This window comes from Euprymna scolopes, chromosome 3 (assembly GCF_053919585.1).
Source record: "Euprymna scolopes isolate OS-2025 chromosome 3, ASM5391958v1, whole genome shotgun sequence".
In the NCBI taxonomy this organism is placed as follows: domain Eukaryota; kingdom Metazoa; phylum Mollusca; class Cephalopoda; order Sepiida; family Sepiolidae; genus Euprymna; species Euprymna scolopes.
Window position 1 is genome coordinate 655330 of NC_136484.1, and position 19313 is coordinate 674642.

At 40.3% G+C, this 19313-nt stretch overlaps 1 protein-coding gene across 1 annotated transcript in view; it reads right to left on the minus strand.

The window, feature by feature from the left end:
* Positions 1-10882, minus strand: part of LOC145252540 (uncharacterized) — a 22914-nt gene extending 12032 nt beyond the window's left edge. The window contains exon 1 of the mRNA XM_080112094.1: positions 9232-10882. Coding sequence (XP_079968220.1) covers positions 9232-10882 — 1651 coding nt within the window. The remainder of the gene's footprint in view (positions 1-9231) is intronic.
* Between the last annotated feature and the right edge of the window lie 8431 nt (positions 10883-19313).

The window sequence follows — 19313 nt, forward strand, 5'->3', positions numbered from 1 at the left end:
TTAATAGACATTTCAAAATGGGGAGGGTGAATTTAAAAAAAAACGTTTTTCTAGAATATTACATTTGGTTTATTGGAAAGAGCATAAATTTTATTTTCTTTGAGGGTGGGGTTCAATTATAAAACTTGTACAGCATTTAGCAGGTGCTTCAGCAGTTTAATTTTCCGTAAGTAAGGAGGAGGAGGGGGGACGGGTGGTGTCACGCACGCCCCTCTACCCCCCCCCAATGTAAACAGAATTTTTGTGAAAAAACAGTTCTTTTACTCGGTGTATGTCGGCGCGTTACTTACGGAAAAACGGTAAATTAAACTGCAGAAGCACCTGTTAAATGTTGTACAAGTTTTATAATTGATCCCCCCTCCAGAAAAAAAAAAAAATTAAAAAACGGAAAAATAAAAATGCTTTTGTAGACCGCTCATGAAAACTTAATTTTTTAGATCAATTAAAAAAGCATCAAAAACTACGTAACACAGAAAAATGAACCACATTTTGTTTTTGAAAACTTCCTTGTTATTTTAAATGTCTGCGAAAAAATTTTTCCGCGATGTGACAAGTCACCTTACTACGCGCGTCCATGCACAAATGCATCATGTAAGAATAGCATAAACGATGGCGGTGAGTTGGCACAGAATAGTGCGAGAGTTCAGGGGTTAATACCATGCAAACGGTAAATTTGAGACGGGTTTGAATATCAGATTCGTTGTCAGCGATCCCGAAAACCAAAAAAAAAAAAAAAACAATTTTATTGGTCGGTGTTCTGTTGTAGTTAAAGTAAATATTTACCAAAAAGAAAAAATATTTCTATTATTTTTCAAAAAAACTATTAATAGTTTATTTCCATAAAGAAATTAAACAAACCACTTTAAAAAGAGAAATTACGAGTTTTGTATATTTCATTCGCAGTTTTGTGTTAAGGGTGTCAAAAATCCTCAAAAAATTCTGACATACCTTGGTGATCATTGTTGTATGCGCAAGTGCGCAAATATTTTTGCCAGTTGATTGGTTTTGTGTCAGAATTACCAAATAAACACCCCGCTTAAAAAATTACCAGACCCCCCCCTCCAACAAAGGTGGCCATAAAGTGGGTGCTAATTTTATGTTGAATTAATCAGTAGGAATAACCTTCTTAGTGACACACAATATGGTTTCTGCTCTGCAAGATCTACCGCAGATGTGCTGACAGCTATATCTCACAGGATTAGTGAATCTCTTGACAAAGGCTTCCTTTCTAGGGCAATTGCTCTTGACATATCAAAGGCCTTCAACAAGGTATGGCATAAGGGTCTACTTCACAAGATTTCCAGCTACGGTATACCTGGAAATGTTTTCTCAATCATTAAATCATTTCTCTCCGATAGGCTCATAAGAGTAGTGGTAGATGGACAAAAATCGGAGGCCTGCAATATAAATGCTGGAGTCCCTCAGGGGTCAATCCTGGGCCCAACTCTCTTCCTGATCTACATCAATGACCTCCCTAAACACATACTTAAATCATTCGTTGACATCTATGCTGATGACACGACCATCTACGGCAACACGTCAAAGGCTGTAAATGACAAAGTTCTTCCTGATTCTCTCTCCTCTGATCTCGAGCGCGTGGTTCAGTGGGGGAAGATGTGGCTGGTTACCTTTAATGCATCCAAAACCAAACTCCTATCCTTACATCATCAACGCTCTGATCCCCAGCTGGCATCAATTGAAATGGATGGTTCTCGTCTGGGTGAGGCCCCCTGTTTTGACAAGCTTCTGTGTTTGACCTTTACTCCTGATCTGAAATGGAACACGTACATCAAGTCTGTTGCCAAGGTCGATGGAAAGATGGTGGGATCCTTCTACCGCTCCAGAAGATATCTCACTACTGATGCAATTCTCTATCTATATAAAAGCCAAGTACGTCCAAGGATGGAATACTGTTGCCATATCTGGGCAGGAGCTGCTAAAAACAGCCTATCCTGCCTTGACAGAGTACAAAATAGACTTCGTGGCTTAGTGGGGGATGCCCTTTTCTCTACCCTGCAACCTCTCTCCCACAGAAGAGACGTTGCGAGCCTATCCGTGTTTTATCGTTATTTCCATGGCAGGTGCTCGTCTGAACTCCAATCTCTGGTCCCCCCTAGCCAATCTTTCACGAAAAACACCCATCTAGCCGAATCCACTGTCAAAAGTTTCTCCCATTCTTTATCTGTGCCTAAATCAAAACGCGGATTCCATGAACAAAGCTTCTTTCTTAGAACTGCACGCCTGTGGAACTCTGTTCTGTCTGCCTGCTTCCCACCGGACTACAACTTGGATGTGTTCAAGTCCAACGTTAACAAATTCCTAATGAACCACCCCCTTAAGTAAACACTTCATCAAATCTCCACACTAACGTAATGTACTTGCAATAACCCTTATCCCTGAGTGGCTTCCGGGCCTTGATAAGTGGTGATCACTGTGTAAAAAAAAAAAAAAAGTGATCCCCCATTTTTTAAACTACAATTTCTTCATATCTTAAAAACTATTTGTTTTCTGACATTTTAAACGTTATTTTTGTTTTCAGCGCTCGAAAACCTTAGATAGTAATTTTAAAAGATTTTTTGAGGGTGGAAAGACACTCTACCTTTACCTAAAAAGTAAGCAAACAAACAAACAAACCAAAAAAGCAAATAAAAAGAAAAACAAATTAACAAATAAAGCTGTTTCGTTTCATTTCGATAATAAAAACTGAGAAAAGTGGGAGGGGGCGCGAAATGTTTCGTTTCATTTCATATTTTCATTTCCGGTTCGATGTTTTGCTGTCTTAAATCAAATTCGAAGCGAACTATTTCCTTGAGCCGAATTACATCCATGGTCAAGATTAAAAATTATAACTTGTCGTTCTTCCTTTACATACAAATCAGAGATGTTTACTAATTTCTATATAAAACAAAATAAGAGAATCATAATGTTCCGGAGTTGCATGAAAAGAAAAACAAATAAAAGCAATTGAATTTAAGTAATACCTACCTTTTTTTTTTTTTTTTTTTTTTTTTTTGACAATTGCCTTTAAGAAAGAGACGAAGATAGGTTAATTCAGCCAAGACATATTTGACGTGTGGAAGTCTAAATTTAAAATGGCGACCGGAAAAACAAGTTCGCAGCAACTTAAAGCGCAGTTTAATCTAAATGCACCTGCACCACTGCGGAACGTTCGAACACTATGGTGAATATTATGCATAAATATATTATTTAATTTGTAACAATATTTTCGTAGTTTAATGAGGATAAAACAAAATATCATAGGCTCGAAGGAGAGTCGATACTCATGCAGAGAGTGATCCGACGGATCACTCTCTGCATTTAAATAATAACGTTATTATTTCTTATTTTTTAAATAATAACGTTATTATTTAAAAACCTATTCTTAACATGGGGAGGGAATAGTGTTTTGTACCTATTCTGTACTTTAACTTTACAATTGAATAAAAAACATATCAAAACTTTAATTAAACGTGGAAATACGATTTATAAAATAGCGCGGATCACTCTCTGCAATAGCACCGAAAAGTCTATTTGGACCGGTTTGGTTTATCTGTGAAAAAAATTAATTTTCCCTTAAAATCCAATGACTGCTCAGTCGAGGAAAGGAAGCAATGTGCACCTACCTTAAGTTGCGAAAGAATTGCCCCCTTCCGCGACGTGACAGTCAGTTAACAATTGCTAGCCAGCAAAGCTTAGGTAATCAAAGAATAGCTTCTGGCACCAGCCACAAATGCATCTGGAAAAAAAACTTGACCACTGGGAAGACTCTCCCTTTAAATAACCAAAAGGTCATGTGATTAAGTGTCACCTGATCTGTGGAAAAAAAGCTTTAAAAAGGCAGAGAAGGTAGGACAATCTCTTTTTTGTTAGTAAGCAAGGTAAGTGCACACCGCTCTCCCTCTCTTGAGCAATCATTAATCCCCCCCCTTTTATTTTTCACACATTTCCCAGGAAAGAAAAAAAAAGAAAATAAAGGTTGGTTGGTTGGTTGTTTTGTTTTACGGCATATCAACCCTTTTCAGGTTATTTAATGCCGAATCTGGTGATTTTGAAGAACGATTTTTTAATATAGTATATTTGTTTTTTAAGTTGTATTCTATTTAACCCATAGTTGGGACCCTAACAGGTACTACCACTCCGGGTCAGAGTGGACCTGGGAGCAATGGCAATTAAAGGGTGGCTCCACACTCCCTAAGGCCTGCAAGCTGGGGCCCTCACCATCGGATATAGTTTAAGGTCATATCCAAGACCGAAAATAAAGGAAAACAAAAAATATAAGGCATGCACTTACTCAAGGAAGTTAACCTGTTAGTATAATTTTTGGGTTATTTTTTTTGTTGGTTACTAATTATTCAGGGAGGAGGCGAGGTCTACCTCGCCACCGTCTCTGGGGTGCACAACTTGGACAATACCATTTCTGTCTGGCAGGAGGTGGAGACTCGATTCCCACACACTGGAAGTGACACCAGTCATCACATCCGTCGCTACAGATCATGTCCTGATCACCTTGTGGAGAACCGCATATAGGACAAAGCCAAATTACTTCGTTGGCAGGTGTTGATTGAGAAGGAATAACGTTAATCCCATCCTCAGGCCTATCAACAGATGCAGGTATGGATCCATCTTGATCCTCTCCACTTAAGGATAATTCAAGGGGGAATAGGTTTTTTAACGAGTGAGTACACACCGCATCACCCCCCCTCTTTTACCCTGGCTGACCTGACTACCCCATCGTCTCCGTAAAACATCTCCAAAATGATCCCAAGAACCCAAAACGGCCGAGGCTTATGTGGGCTCCTCACCAATACCACATCTCCAACCTTTAATCTGTTTTGGAAGGGCACTCTAAAACGCCCCTGGGGTTTCTCCCAGAGGCTCAACAGGTACTCATTATACCACAGAGTGCGGAAACTCTCCAGGCACTGGTCCCGAAACTGCATGGTCCTGAGCATCCTTTCTCGGCTGGGTGGGAGGTGGGAGGCAAAATCCTCATCGTTCAGATCTAAAAGCAACCCAGGACTCTTATTAGGCCGCAAAAACATGTTAGGAGTTACTGCCTCTAACTCTTTCTCTGTAGATTCTCGATAAGTCAGAGGGCGGTTATTGATAGCTCTTTGGATATCCGATATGATGGTAAGTTGACGTAAAATGGGGGGGGGGTTCACCTCAAATACACAAACGGAATGTTCAAGAAAGATTATCGCTACAGTCCTCTGTCTCTTCTCTCTTGGCTGATCGGGAATCATCTCCCAGCACCCAGAAATGAACATCGTTTTATAGGTTCCATCTTCACGCACACACGAGATTATGCGAAAATGGACGAAATAAAAATGCTGGCCGCCATGTTTGTTCTTCCTTTTCTTCGCCTGAACTCACTCGCTGAGCACCCACAGTAAGACTTCTCTTTTTTGCTTCTAACCACATGCCTCCCTGATCTCAAGATCACATTTCATAGTCTCTCATCCACTGTGGCGGTCGCCTCTCTCTACTTGGCCTCTGAGGTGTCTCGTCCTCCTCCTGTGGCTGCACACTCCCCTCCACTGCTTTACCCTCAACTGGTCTGACGTTGAGAATGTGCCTCGGGACTCCTCCCACCACAATGTTGTTACTAGTGTTCCTCCCAGGCACGCGACCCCTACTCCATTGTGTGGTGCAGCGCGCCCCCGGTGGCTTCACCCATACCTCGTCCCTGAGTTTAATTGTCCCTGTGGCCTCTACTTCTCGGCTTGCCGGCTCCACCCTGGGATGTCTCCAGGAATATGCAAACATTGACAGTTGCAAGACCGTCTCTGGTACTTGTCCCAGTTTAGGCGACATGTTATACCAGAAGACGGCTTGCTCAGGTGAGGTGCCTCCTCTTTCCGCAACTGCCTTTATGGTGCGGTGGTTTCTCTCTACGATCCCATTGCCACTAGGTCTGTAGGCAGCTCTGAAAAATTGTTGGATCTTCCATTTCTTCAGTACTTCTGTCACTGCTACTGACTTGAACGCAGTCCCGTTGTCGGTTAACAACTCTTCCACGGGGCCTCGCTCCAAAAACACCTCATCAAGGATTGCCGCTATTTCATTGCCTGTTCCTCCATGTAGCTTCTTCCATAGGGCAAATCGCCCAGGCCCACAGTCAATCATGGTCAGGTAAAGTCCACCCCTGTAATGGGTGACATCGCATGCCAGTCTCTCCCAGGTCCCACTCACCTCCAATTGGCCAGCTTCATGCGTGCTTGGAGCAGGATCAATCGACTGACATCTGTCGCATGTCCTGACCACTTGCCTCACCTGCTCCTTGGTGATCCTCGGGTCGACTTTTTTCACTAAGTACCAAGTCCTCTCTACCCCCATATGGTGCAAATTGTGCAGTTCTCGCACGCCAACATCATCTAGATCCGATGCAGCAACAACATCTTTCTTTGGCAACAACCAACTCTTCTTCACTCTCGTGAGAGCATCTGCTCGGTTCTTTTCAGAAGCCACCATGTCTACGCGAAGCTTCAAACAAAACTCTTGCATCAGCTCAGCCAGCACCCCAAGCCTGCGCTTCACTAACATCTCCGCAGCCTCTCTCGTTTTTATCCTTTTTTTGCTTGAAATGAGAAACTTTAGCCAAGCAAACACCATGGCAGAGTCTGTTTTGATGCAGATGTCATGTAGTCCCCATTTCAAGGCCAGATTGACTCCTTTTATTGTCGCGTCTAATTCTGCCACATTGATGTGGCTGACGTCATTCTTTTTCCTCAACCAGGCTGCATCTTCTGCAAATACTCCTCCAATTTCCAAAACGACCCCTGTTGCAATGCTGCTCGCATCGCACCACACGACTCCATCCAATGTTCGCGATATGTTCCAGATTCCCCGGACTGGGTCTTGCCGTTCTGCTTCTTTCAGGAGCTCTTCCATCATGGCGACCGTTCTTTCTCCCACCTTAACATTCCATCCTCGTCCTTCGGCGTGTCTCTTTATGTAGCTGCATGCTGGTCTAAGCCAGCTAGCAATGGGGTATGTCCGATCAACTTTCCGCATATGGAAAAAAGTTCACGTCTGTTTAGCTCCTGCTTCAGTTGTGGGATTTCGTTTCCCCTGCGAAACTCTAGGTCGCCTGACGCACCTCGTTTCAGTTTTAGGCCCAAAGCAGCCCCTCCGTCTAATTTTTCTGGCTCTTTGGCGAACAACCCGAACCTCTTCAAATAAGCCACCACCTCCTTGGCAGTTACCACAGTTTCATTCACCAGAATGTCGTCTATGTATGAGCTCACTACCCCATCTCCCTTTCCCATTGTCTCCAGAATCTTCCTGAGGATAGTTGACATAATCTTGGGTGCCGAATTTAACCCGAAACCTACTCGCGTAAGGCAGTAGGTTTTGTCTTTGTACTTGACTAACTGATATTTCCAGAGCTTCTTGGCAACATAGGGTTGGAAATAGGCAGATTTTAGATCTACCAACGTAGATGCGCCATTCATCTGCCTCCATTCCCTAATGGTCTCACTGCACACATCTACGGTGTCGCCTCCCGTATGGCACTTAACATGGCCGTTCAGCTCTCGGAAATCCAGGACCGGTCTGACTTTCCCTTTAGTTGTTTGCAGAACGGCCATCAACAGCAAAATGCCCGACTCCACATCATCCGTCCAAGGCATCAGTATCCCCTCCTCAATCCATCGGTCGACTTCCTGCTCAAACTCCTTTCTCGCCCCTCCTCTAAGTGAATTTGTGTAGCACGCCACCCTGTTTGTCAGCGATGGCGCTTGATGTTTCCATGCCCACTCCACCGTCCACCGCTCTCCGTCGAATTCGGCTCGGAAGTCCTGATCTTTGATCGACAATTTTCTTTCCTCCCCGGCCTTGTTGATCCCTCTGGGGGCGTTCTCCATCACCGCGCACTCAGTTAGTCCGAACCTCACGTTGTCACATGTGATGGTAACACCTCCAAGGCGGCATATAACATCCATTCCAATGATGGCTTGGACACCAGGTACCAGGCGATCAGTGACAATTGCATGGACCCTCATCCAATGTTCAGCAATATCAATAGTGACGGTCTTCCGCCCTTGACACTTCACTCACGACCCATCGAATGTCACTACTTCACCCTTCCCTTTCCATCTTCTGACCAGGGTAGTGTGCACCATGGTAGTGGTGCAGCCAGTGTCAATCAGGGCCATAACTTCCCGTCCTTCCACCACAATCTTCTGTTTGGGCATCTGCTGCGGGTGCATCTATATTCTATTCGCCAGTTTCCCGAACTTGTGCATTTTACCGCTAAATGGCCTCTTTGATTGCATTTGTAACACACTGTCCATTGCAAGAACTTCCTGCTGTCTCTTCTCATGTGTGGTCCCCCGCATTCGAAGCATGCGATCCCTGGGTTTGGCAGATTCCTGCCCACATCCTGCTGTACCGTTGCTGTCATTCCTCCAGGCTCTGTGGGCTGGGTGCTCACCAAGATTTTTGCAGTTCTAAGCAGCTCACTCACATCCAGCGTCTCCACCCCCGGTACCTGTTGCAATCTTTTCGATATTTCTTCTGGGAACCTGGTAACAAAAGTCATCTTGACTACGTGACTCGTGGCATGTCCTCTGATGCCTGACAACTTAACCAATCTCCTTATCTCATTTGCATAGACATCCACAGATTCACCAGTCCACCTCTTCTATTTCAACTTATTAAAGGCCTTGAAAGGCCCCTCTGTGAAAGCTTCGATCAGTCGACCCTTGATGGCGTCTGCGTCACCCTGTTCCCGCTCGCTGAGCTCCAAATAGAGGGCCAGTGCGTCCCCTTCCAGAAACAGTGGTATTACTGTGGCCACATCATCCAGCTTCTGAATCCTTGCTACAAGGTCCACTTTTCTAAGCCACGCCACCACATCACCGTCACCATTAAAAGGCTTAATCATATTGCTTAAGCCTGCATTGGCCATTGCCGAAATAGCTTGACGTAAAATGGGGGGGGGTTCACCTCAAATACACAAACGGAATGTTCAAGAAAGATTATCGCTACAGTCCTCTGTCTCTTCTCTCTTGGCTGATCGGGAATCATCTCCCAGCACCCAGAAATGAACATCGTTTTATAGGTTCCATCTTCACGCACACACGAGATTATGCGAGAACGGACGAAATAAAAATGCTGGCCGCCATGTTTGTTCTTCCTTTTCTTCGCCTGAACTCACTCGCTGAGCACCCACGGTAAGACTTCTCTTTCTTGCTTCTAACCACAACGAAAAATAATCCATCTCACCTCTACCAACCACCTTGTAAAGACAATTCTTAATTGTCTGGATACTCCTCTCCCAAACACCTCCCACCCACTGTGAGTAAAGTGGAATGGGGCAGAACTTGATAGAACAGGAGCCAAACTTCTGTTGGTAATCATGGTTTAGCATCAACCTTTTAAACAATCGACCGCCTCCTACGAAAGTTTTAGCATTATCACCGTAGATGGTAGACGGGATGCCATACAGGTTCGTGAACTGCATCAATGCCTGCAGAAAGGCCAACACACTCATGTCAGGTAGCACTTCAATGTGTATATCTCTGACACTGAGACACGTGAAGATCAGTAGACACATTTTCACCTCCTTACCACCTTGCCTAACCCAAAGGTGACCGGTGAAATCCACTCCCGTATGCTTGAAGGGAACTTCCAGTTCAATACGGGATACAGGCAGGTTAGCTACATTGGGTGGCAAGACTTGTCTGGCATTGTACCTTCGGCACAGTGCGCATGAAGTAAGGATCGTCTTCACTGCCTGTCTGCCTTTTGGCACCCAGTAACCACAACATCTCAGTTCCACTAAAGTGGATGCAATCCCTAAGTGCTGGCACCTAGCATGCGCATCCATTATGATAAGCTTGGTAATCGGGTGACTCTTTGCCAACAGAATAGGGTGTTTAACCTCCCCGCTAAAGTGGAGAGATCTACCAATTCTGCCACCTGACCTGATTAGACCTTCATCATCAATAAACAAATGAAGGTCCCGCACCAACCCAGGTACCGTCTTGCCCGAGGGATCTAGCAAAAAATCTAGTTCCTCAGCATATACCTGGCGTTGCATCGTCCACATAAGCAAAACTGCTGCCAGTTTTTCACTGTCGACTTCTAACCGACACAAGCGATTGATAAATTTCAGGACTAAGGAAGTCACTCTTAAGAGTTTATTAAATGAAGAGAACCTTTTCAGGGGCAGAACAGTAGGTGTTTCCTCTCCATGGAGGATCGCAGAATTCCAAGATGCACAAGCTATACCTTGGCTGCGTTTGTTGAGGCACGGCAAGTCTTGAGTAGCCCAAGGAGTGGTGCCGCCACTCAACCAACCTGGACCATAGCACCAGAATTGGAAGCAGGTTTTGAACCTTTCCAGCATCATTCCCCTTGTGATCAAATCAGCGGGGTTCTCTGCCGTTGCAATGTACCGAAATGAGGGATACAAGCTGAGAGTGGCTTCCAATTCAACGCTCATCTGCTGGATATCCTTTAGCCTATTTCGGGCAAACAGGTTCTTGCTCGCAATGGTCCCCGAGATAAGCCAAGAGAGGACCACTTGAGAATCTGTGGCCTCGTGAATTTCAGGAGTGAATCCTCCAAAATTTCTTAGAATCGTAGGTAGGCACTTCATGGCCAGGAACACAGCCATGAGCTCCAGAGTAGGAAGTGTTTTCTTTTTCAAAGGAGCCACCCTAGCTTTGGCAAATACCAAATAAGATCGACACTTCTGAACCACATATGCCGCGAACCCATAGGCTTCCGGTGAGGCATCACAAAATAGGAAGAGTTCGCCAGGTTCACTCTCACTGAGTGCCTTACGGGGGAAAGGAAATGGTCCCCAATCCAGAAAGATCTGAAGAAAGTTTCTTCCATAAGGAAAAAGATTCAGGTGGAACCAGCACATCCCACCCTAATCCTTTCTCCCAAAACCTGCTTAGCAGAATTCGACCTCGCAATGAAACAGGCAAGCACAACAATAAAGGATCATAGACTGTTGCGGTCTCCCCGAGAATTTGTCTTTTAGTAGAAGCATCAGGGTTGCACTCAACTGCAGCCAATCGAAGGGTGTCGGAGAGAGGACAGTACCGATAACTAAGTACCTTTTCTCAACCACTGCCATGGACACTCAGTGTACCATGCTCCTCCATCTTGCTTCGAATTCCTGCATGGTCAGAATTGCATGACTGCAGTTCGAAGCCTCCCTAATGTAACCGCTCCCGAGAGAGAGTGTATAATCCACACAGCTCCTCTGGACTATCACTAGACATGATGATATTATCCACATAAAAACGATTTTCCATCATAAATCTGCAGTTATCCATAGGAAACTTTGCAGCATGATACCGGAGAACATAGTTTAAAATAAATGGACTGGAAGCAAACCCAAAAATAATTGTGTTGTACCTAAAACAACGTAGTCGTTCATCATCCTTCAAAAAAAAAAAAACAGAACCTGTTCTTATCCGATTCCAGCTTCAGGCGGATCAGCAAAAAGGCCTTCTTGATGTCTGCCAACACAACATGATTATTGGAGCGGAAAGTGAGTAGCAAATCCAATAGGTCACTTAAGTTTACTCCCTGGTAAGTAGCTTCATTCAAAGATGGAGAGTCCCCAACTTTGAGGCTTCAGTTGAATACTGGCCGAATTTTGGTGGTCGTAGTTGGGTTCGATTTCACAACTGGTCTATGCGGAATCCAAATAAATTTGTTAAATCTCTGAGGAGGCACAAAAATCTCCTCTATTATACCCTCCCGTTCTTGCTGCTGAAAAACCTGCAGATAGTCCTGGTAAAGCTGTTTCCTCTCCAGGTTTCGCGCTACATATGCGCAAGACGACAGCATGGTTGGATGGGACACGCGATATTTTATCTTCCTCCCAGGGCAACTGGACATAATACTTGCTATCTTTAAACAGGATGGATTGTTGGAAGAGCACAATCTTCCGCTCATCATAATCTGTTAATCCTTGTTCTGTTATTCCCAGTGACTCCACCCCGAACATTTTCTCCAACCCCCTTTGCACGTCACTGTCGGGGAAAAAATCACTAAGTGGATCCTCATACTTGCTCTGTGACTCCAGCACGAAACAAAGGTGAGCGGGGTTGACTTCAGCCGTTTATGCTAGAACAGAATTGAATGTAAGGCTCTCTGGGTTCACATCCAGAGAATGGTCTAAATCAAGGAACTGCTTCACCTCACCGAAGGGAACCAGTCTTGTTGGAGTAATAAAGGCTTGTCCATACAAACAAGGAACCGGTTGGAGAGTTCCCAAGCTTTGAATAAAATCCAATCCAATTATTCAATAAATTGGAATGAAGTTTGTGCCTCTCACAAATCTACCCGCTAGGGGGCAATTATGACGTTGGAACCCATCTAAAAGAGTGTCTAACTCCTCAATGTGCACAGATATATCCAGATCCTCCTGTACTAGTACAGGAAGAGAATATGGAGAATGAGATCCAGCACTCACCTCCAATTTTACTTCACTAAAGTGCATATTACAATCTCCAAGTATGGTAGTCAATTTAAGTTCGCAATCCAGTCCAATGGACGCTAAGGGACCAAGGGGTTCTAACACCTTACCCGACAGATAAGTCCGGCCACTGCCAGTGTCCAACAAACAGTTGGCGGAAACCTGGTTGCCATCCTTGCCAAAGGTAACACACAAAACAGGGGGGAGGCATGAGAAGTTTCCACCTGGAGTGCGACAAGTAGAGTTAGCCTGAAGTGAAGAATCCCTTCGAGAGGGACCAGGCCTTAGCCTTGAAACATCCCCCAATGACCCCCGACTAGTATTAAGGGTGGAGCCAGGGAGCTCGTCTCCCTTGATGAGAAGACGTTTAACCACTTCCCTAGTATCCTGCAAAATGGACGACAAGGTGGGGATTCTCTTCCCAGAAATTTGAATCAGCTCCCCTCGGACCTTTCTGGGGAATTTGGAAACGAGAATCTTCGCCATAAGTCGAGCCCCCGAAGAATGGTCCTTAGAGAAAGAACAGCCAAATGAATCTTTCAGCTCTGCCAGAAGAGAGGCTGCTTTGGTAATGAAGTTCGTCAGAGTGGTATAACCTCTATCTCGTTTATAGGTGAAGTCCAAAATGTCTTGGAATATGTGGTCTATTATTTCATCCTCATCGAGGTATTCGCTCTTCAGGACAGAAGGGCCACCTCATAATTCCTATTGCAAATAGTTATATGATAGATGAGCAACAAGGGTTGACCGGACAGCGAACATTTCAGGAAACTCAGTCTTTCAGCATCGTTAGCCATGCCGGCCACACAATTTTCAAATCTGGATAGGAAATTCCTGAAACTCATGGGGTTGGATTGCATGTCCAACCCATCAAAGGTAGGCCCAGTAATCTGAAGCTGAGGTGGCTTCACGATAAAAGAAGATGCCCCTCTTTCAATTCTAGGGGAACATGGAGCAGAACTTATAGACTCAGACGTAGTAGGGAGGAACTTTAATTCGAGCTGCTCAAGTTCCCTTCTGAATCTCAGGGTACGTGCCAGAGATTCTTTCTCAATTTGAACCCAGTCCTCCTCCTCCTCCTCAGATAACAGCTAAATTTTGCTAACACAAATGTCAACTTCAGTCAAATATTCGGTAACAGATTTCTGCAATGCAGCAAATGATTTACTGGAAAGTTCATCTTCCAAGTGAGCCATGTCCAGAATAGTTCTGATTTTGGTCCATAGAAATTCTTTTCTGTAAATCTGCCTTGCTTCTATCCATGTTAGTAAAGGTTTCTTTCGCAAAATGTGAAAAAAATTAATTTTCCCTTAAAATCCAATGACTGCTCAGTCGAGGAAAGGAAGCAATGTGCACCTACCTTAAGTTGCGAAAGAATTGCCCTCTTCCACGACGTGACAGTCAGTTAACAATTGCTAGCCAGCAAAGCTTAGGCAATCAAAGAATAGCTTCTGGCACCAGCCACAAATGCATCTGGAAAAAAAAACTTGACCACTGGGAAGAATCTCCCTTTAAATAACCAAAAGGTCATGTGACTAACTGTCACCTGACCTGTGGGAAAAAAGCTTTAAAAAGGCAGAGAAGGCAGGACAATCTCTTTTTTGTTAGTAAGCAAGGTAAGTGCACACCGCTCTCCCTCTCTTGAGCAATCATTAATCCCCCCCTGTTATTTTTCACATATCGAAACAAACCACTTTCAGTACACCAAAATAATAAAAATGCGAAACTAAAATCGTGTTTACATTATCAACGCTTTAAAAACAACGTTCCTATGTAGTGATGTTTTTGAAGCCTTAAAAACACCCATGTTTTAAAAGCTAGCAAAAATAAAATAATAGTTCTATTTTCCTGAAATCTTCGATATTTATTCATTTTTAAATAAACTTACATAATAAAAATAGGTTTCGTTTAATATATGAGAGGAAATATTTTTGGTAAAATTTTACATTAAGGCCCGTCTCACGTTTGTATATAACGAAATATTTTTTTTTGTAGATTTCGGTGTACTAAAAACGAATCTGCAAACCGTTTCCGTCGCAAAAAATAGTTTTCATGATATGAAGAAATTACTTTTTCGAAAAGTTGGTGATCACTTTCCAATGTAAATTTAACTTAAAATGAGCACCCACTTTCTGGCCACCTGAGAGGGAGCATTTTTTTGAGTGTTTATTGGCTAAAAGGTTTTTTTCGATTTCTTTTTGTTTTCATCTTTCAATAAAGACACGAGGAAATTAAGAAATAAAGAAAAATCGGTATACTTGTTTTTCGTCTAATTTTACTTTTTCGGCAGTACTACACTATAACAAGGCAGTTTGGTACGCGAGTGCACATTTAACAGCCTTCGTTTATTCTCATGTGTAGCGTAAACGAATGCTAGGCTGTGAAATGGAAAAGAGTCCCAGAGTCCAGGGGTTAATACCATGCAGAAGAAACCAAACAAAAAACTTTTTAGTCAATAAACACTAAAAAAATGCCCCCTCTCTCAGGTGGCCTGAAAGGGGGTGCTCATTTTAAGTTAAATTTACATGGAAAAGTGATCACCCACTTTCCGAAAAAGTAATTTCTTCATATCATGAAAACTATTTTTTTGCGAAGGAAATGTTTTGCAGATTCGTTTTTTGCATACCGAAATCTAAAAAAAAATATTTTGTTATATACGAACGTGATGGACCTTAAAGTAAAATAATACGATATTTGTTATGGTGTTCTACTAGGTGTCAGAATGTTTTGGGTATTTTTGACACCCTTAACACAAAACTGTGAATAAAATATACAAAACTCGTAATTTCTCTTTTTAAAGTGGTTTGTTTAATTTCTTTAAGGAATATACTTCCAAAATAAACTATTAAAGATTTTTGAAATATAATAGAAATATTATTTTTTAAAAAACAGTGTTTACAAAGTGCCTGCACACGTTGATGCAGCCATATTTTTTTACGTAATAAAATGAATTGAATTTTACGGGTTAAATGTTTTTCAATTTTTTCAATTTAAAAAATCTATCAGAATTTTTCTATTGGTTCAATTTTTACAATATTTGCAGGTCTAATGTGAAATTTTATGCTCTTTCCAATAAACTGAATATAATATTCTAGATAAACGTTTTCTTTTAAATTCAGCCCCCCCCATTTTGAAATGTCTATTAAAATGAAAATAATTAATTTTCTCACCTCAGATTTATATATCATAAACTGAAGATAAAAGATCAATAAATAAAATAATCTAATTAAAAACAACAAAAAAAAGAATAGTTTTGTGCAAATTTACATGTAAAGTCAAAAGTTTAAAACTTTTTTTTTAAAACCATGTTGATTTTTTAAGTGAAACCTTACATTTTTAAAATTATGTCCTGCAAAGATGGAATACCTATTTCTGCTTCATTCAATTTTTTTTTAGATTAAAAAAAAAAAAAAATCACTCCATAAAGAAGCAATAAAATATATTAAATCAAAAATTTTTTAACGACAAAAACTGATAAGTGAAATGTGATCATTTTTCAAGTACGATGGCCCATATTGACTAACTTTTGTTTACAGCCAACAATAGAAAGGGAGATTAATTCTGGCGCTTAAGGCCACCGAAGTTCTGAACTCGAATAAAAGAAGAGATTTGTCTCCCTTTATTCCAGTTATGAAACATCTGATTATCGCGGTATTTTTTAATCCTTGCTAAAAAAAAGTAGTTTATTTTAAAAGGACATGGAATATAAAATTTAAATATGGATAAATTCTAAACAACGAAGTATGGAAGTACTCATTAATTATTTTTTTATAGGTAAGTGATTTTTTGGAATTTATATATATATATATATATATATATATATATTATATTCGAAGTTGGAATTCGTTGATTTTCTTGAAATCTTTTTAAAAGAAAACCGATTTCCAAAGACAAATATTGCATATTTTGCTATTAAACCTGTTATTATTTTAAAATTTGGTCTTTGCTCCTTTTATTGAAGAAAAAATAGGGTTTGAATTACATTTTTTAAGTAGTTATAAGCTTCGAAAGATACTAAATATAATTATTCAAGTTTTTATCACGCATTTTTAATGCTGATTTTCTTAAAATGCTAGTGTTCTACCCCTCTATATTTCATCTTACGAAAACCATACAAAATAAATGTAGGCCCATAAAAATTCCAACGTTTTTTACAGCTGAAAAGATCAAATAATTAATTAACATATATATATGTATATTAATATTATATGTAGGTGGTTATGTATATATGTATGCTCCTACATATATTTCTATGTATGTGCGTGTGTGTATATGTGTATATGCCTGTGTGCATATGCGCGTGCATGTGTATATGTACATGTATGTATATGTGTGTGTGATTGTGTGTGAGTGTGTGCTATACATGGGGAAAGAAAGTCATAATAAAAACATAAAAACCTTCACCAAATGGACCAAAAACCCCCTCTTTGAACTTAACTCTGACCGGACACTACAAACACTTACTGTTGGGGACAGAAGTTCTGAGACCACGCCACTCTGAAAAACACATTTAGTATCAGCAGATGTAAAAATAACATTTCAAACTCCTATTTAAGAAAAAAAAACAAACCTTTTTACAAAAATATCTGAAGAGAGCGAACCTAAGCTTGAAACGTGTTATAAAAATATTTTAAAATAAAAATATGATAAAAGCAACAATTGTTGATGGCTACACTCTTTTATATATATATATATATATATATATATATATATATATATATATATATATATATATATATATATATATATATATATATATATATATATATATATATATATATATATATATATATATATATATATATATATATTATAGTTTCTTTTTCGGTTCTCTTATACGATGATCATCTTTATTTAACTATTACGTGTAATTATATTCATACAGATATTCTATATGATTTATATTTGCGTAATATTTGCGTAGAAATGAAGAAAATCAAATTTACTGTGTATTTATCGTGTTGCCATAACAACGTGACGTAGCCAAGGACGGTAGTGGACGTGAGTGTGTGTGCGTGTGTGCGCGTGTTTTCGTGCTGTATTGTTTGTAGTAGTAGTAGTACTACTAATAATCTGTCCCGCGTTTGCTTTCTTGTTTTGTGAATGGCGGACGTTGAGTCGGAGGTTGGATTGTGAAGTTTCGTATTTTTGTAATTTGTAAATGGCAAGTTAGAAAAAAAATAAACCCTACCAAGATGGACAATAAATAAGACCAAAATATTTTATGGTAAAGTTAAGAGCGTTAGAACTATACTTTTTAGGAGATGTGATTATTGGATTAACCAATCAGAAATCGTCTGTGGCACACACATCTCTGTTTTTATAGAGATACTAGCAATCGGTGCCCGGCGTTGCCCAGGTGTTTTGAAGTGTATGCTGAGGAAAAAAAAAACGGTCAATTTTTTAAAACTTTGACCCCTATTATGACCTCTTAACATTTATTGTTTAGGGATCAAGTAAAGTTAATAAGTTAGATCCATGTCCAAGGAATCTATATATAAAATATCACGTGTTCAGACCTTAAATTGTAGGAGGAGTTTGGTAGAGTTCTCAAAGGTCTAATTGTTGAATATTGACCACTTAATCGCCAAATTTCTGTCGAAAACCTATCACATCGATTTTCCCAAATCTCAGTACCCTGTATATCAAATTTCGAATCTGTAGGCTTAAAATTGACAGTTTTAGCGTAGGGAAATGCACACAGACGCACAGACACACACAGACACTATCACTTATACATATATATAAACATAAACATCATATATATAAGGATAATAGTACGCCATATATATAACAAAAGACCATTATTTACTGAAGTGAAAGGAAAACCCGGGGTAACTTTACCCAAAAATAAATCTATATTTTTTTGTGTATATTGATAGTCTGGTACTTATACAGTTTAGTGACGACATTAAAAAATGGAAATATTGAAAAAAATTTTTTATTGAACGTAACTGTTATAGACTGAAGTTCTCCGAAAAAAAAATTTCACTTCATTTGATCAAGTAGTTTTTTTTTTACAGCGAAAAACAATGATTTATCACGGCTACGTCTACGTGGCCATTTTGGAAATGTTATTGCAGGCCCAGGAATTCCCCAAGGGCAGGTAACTGCCGTACATAGCAGAATAGCTCCATTTTAGGCCAATCTAGCCCTTTTTCCCCCCACCAGAATGAGATTTTTTTTTTGCGAAGACAGATGCCATTTTTGGGGTGTTTTTTTTTTTTCTAATTTGTAACAGAAGTAAATAAACGAAGTTTCGAAGTTATCCATGCGTGTCCAACTGAGCATGTTTCGAAAATAATCTCGTATAAAAATTCTTCAATTCTTTGCATTCTTCAATTTCTTTGCATATTCAATAGTATTCTTATTAAAAAAAAAAAAACGCAAAAAAATTGCAGATTTAAAAAAAAAAAGAAAAAAAACGTAAAAAAATTGCAGATGTGTTGTGCGCATCTCAATATGGCGAGAAAAAAAAGGCTAGATTGCGAAATTTGGCCTAAAATGGAGGTATTCTGCTAGGTACATTTCCAAAATGGCCACGTTGACGTCGTCGTGATAAATAATTGTTTTTCGCTGTAAGAACAAAACTACTTGATCAAATGAAGTGAAATTTTTTTTCGGAGAACTTCAGTCTATAACAGTTACGTACAATAAAATTTTTTTTCAATATTTCCATTTTTTAATGTCGTCACTAAACTGTATAAGTATCGATAGTCTTATCAACACCCCTTTTTTCTATTTATTTAAAAAGAAAATACAACTTTATACAAATTCCCTATTAGTTTCTTTTTCGGTTCTCTTATACGATGATCATCTTTATTTAACTATTACGTGTAATTATATTCATACAGATATTCTA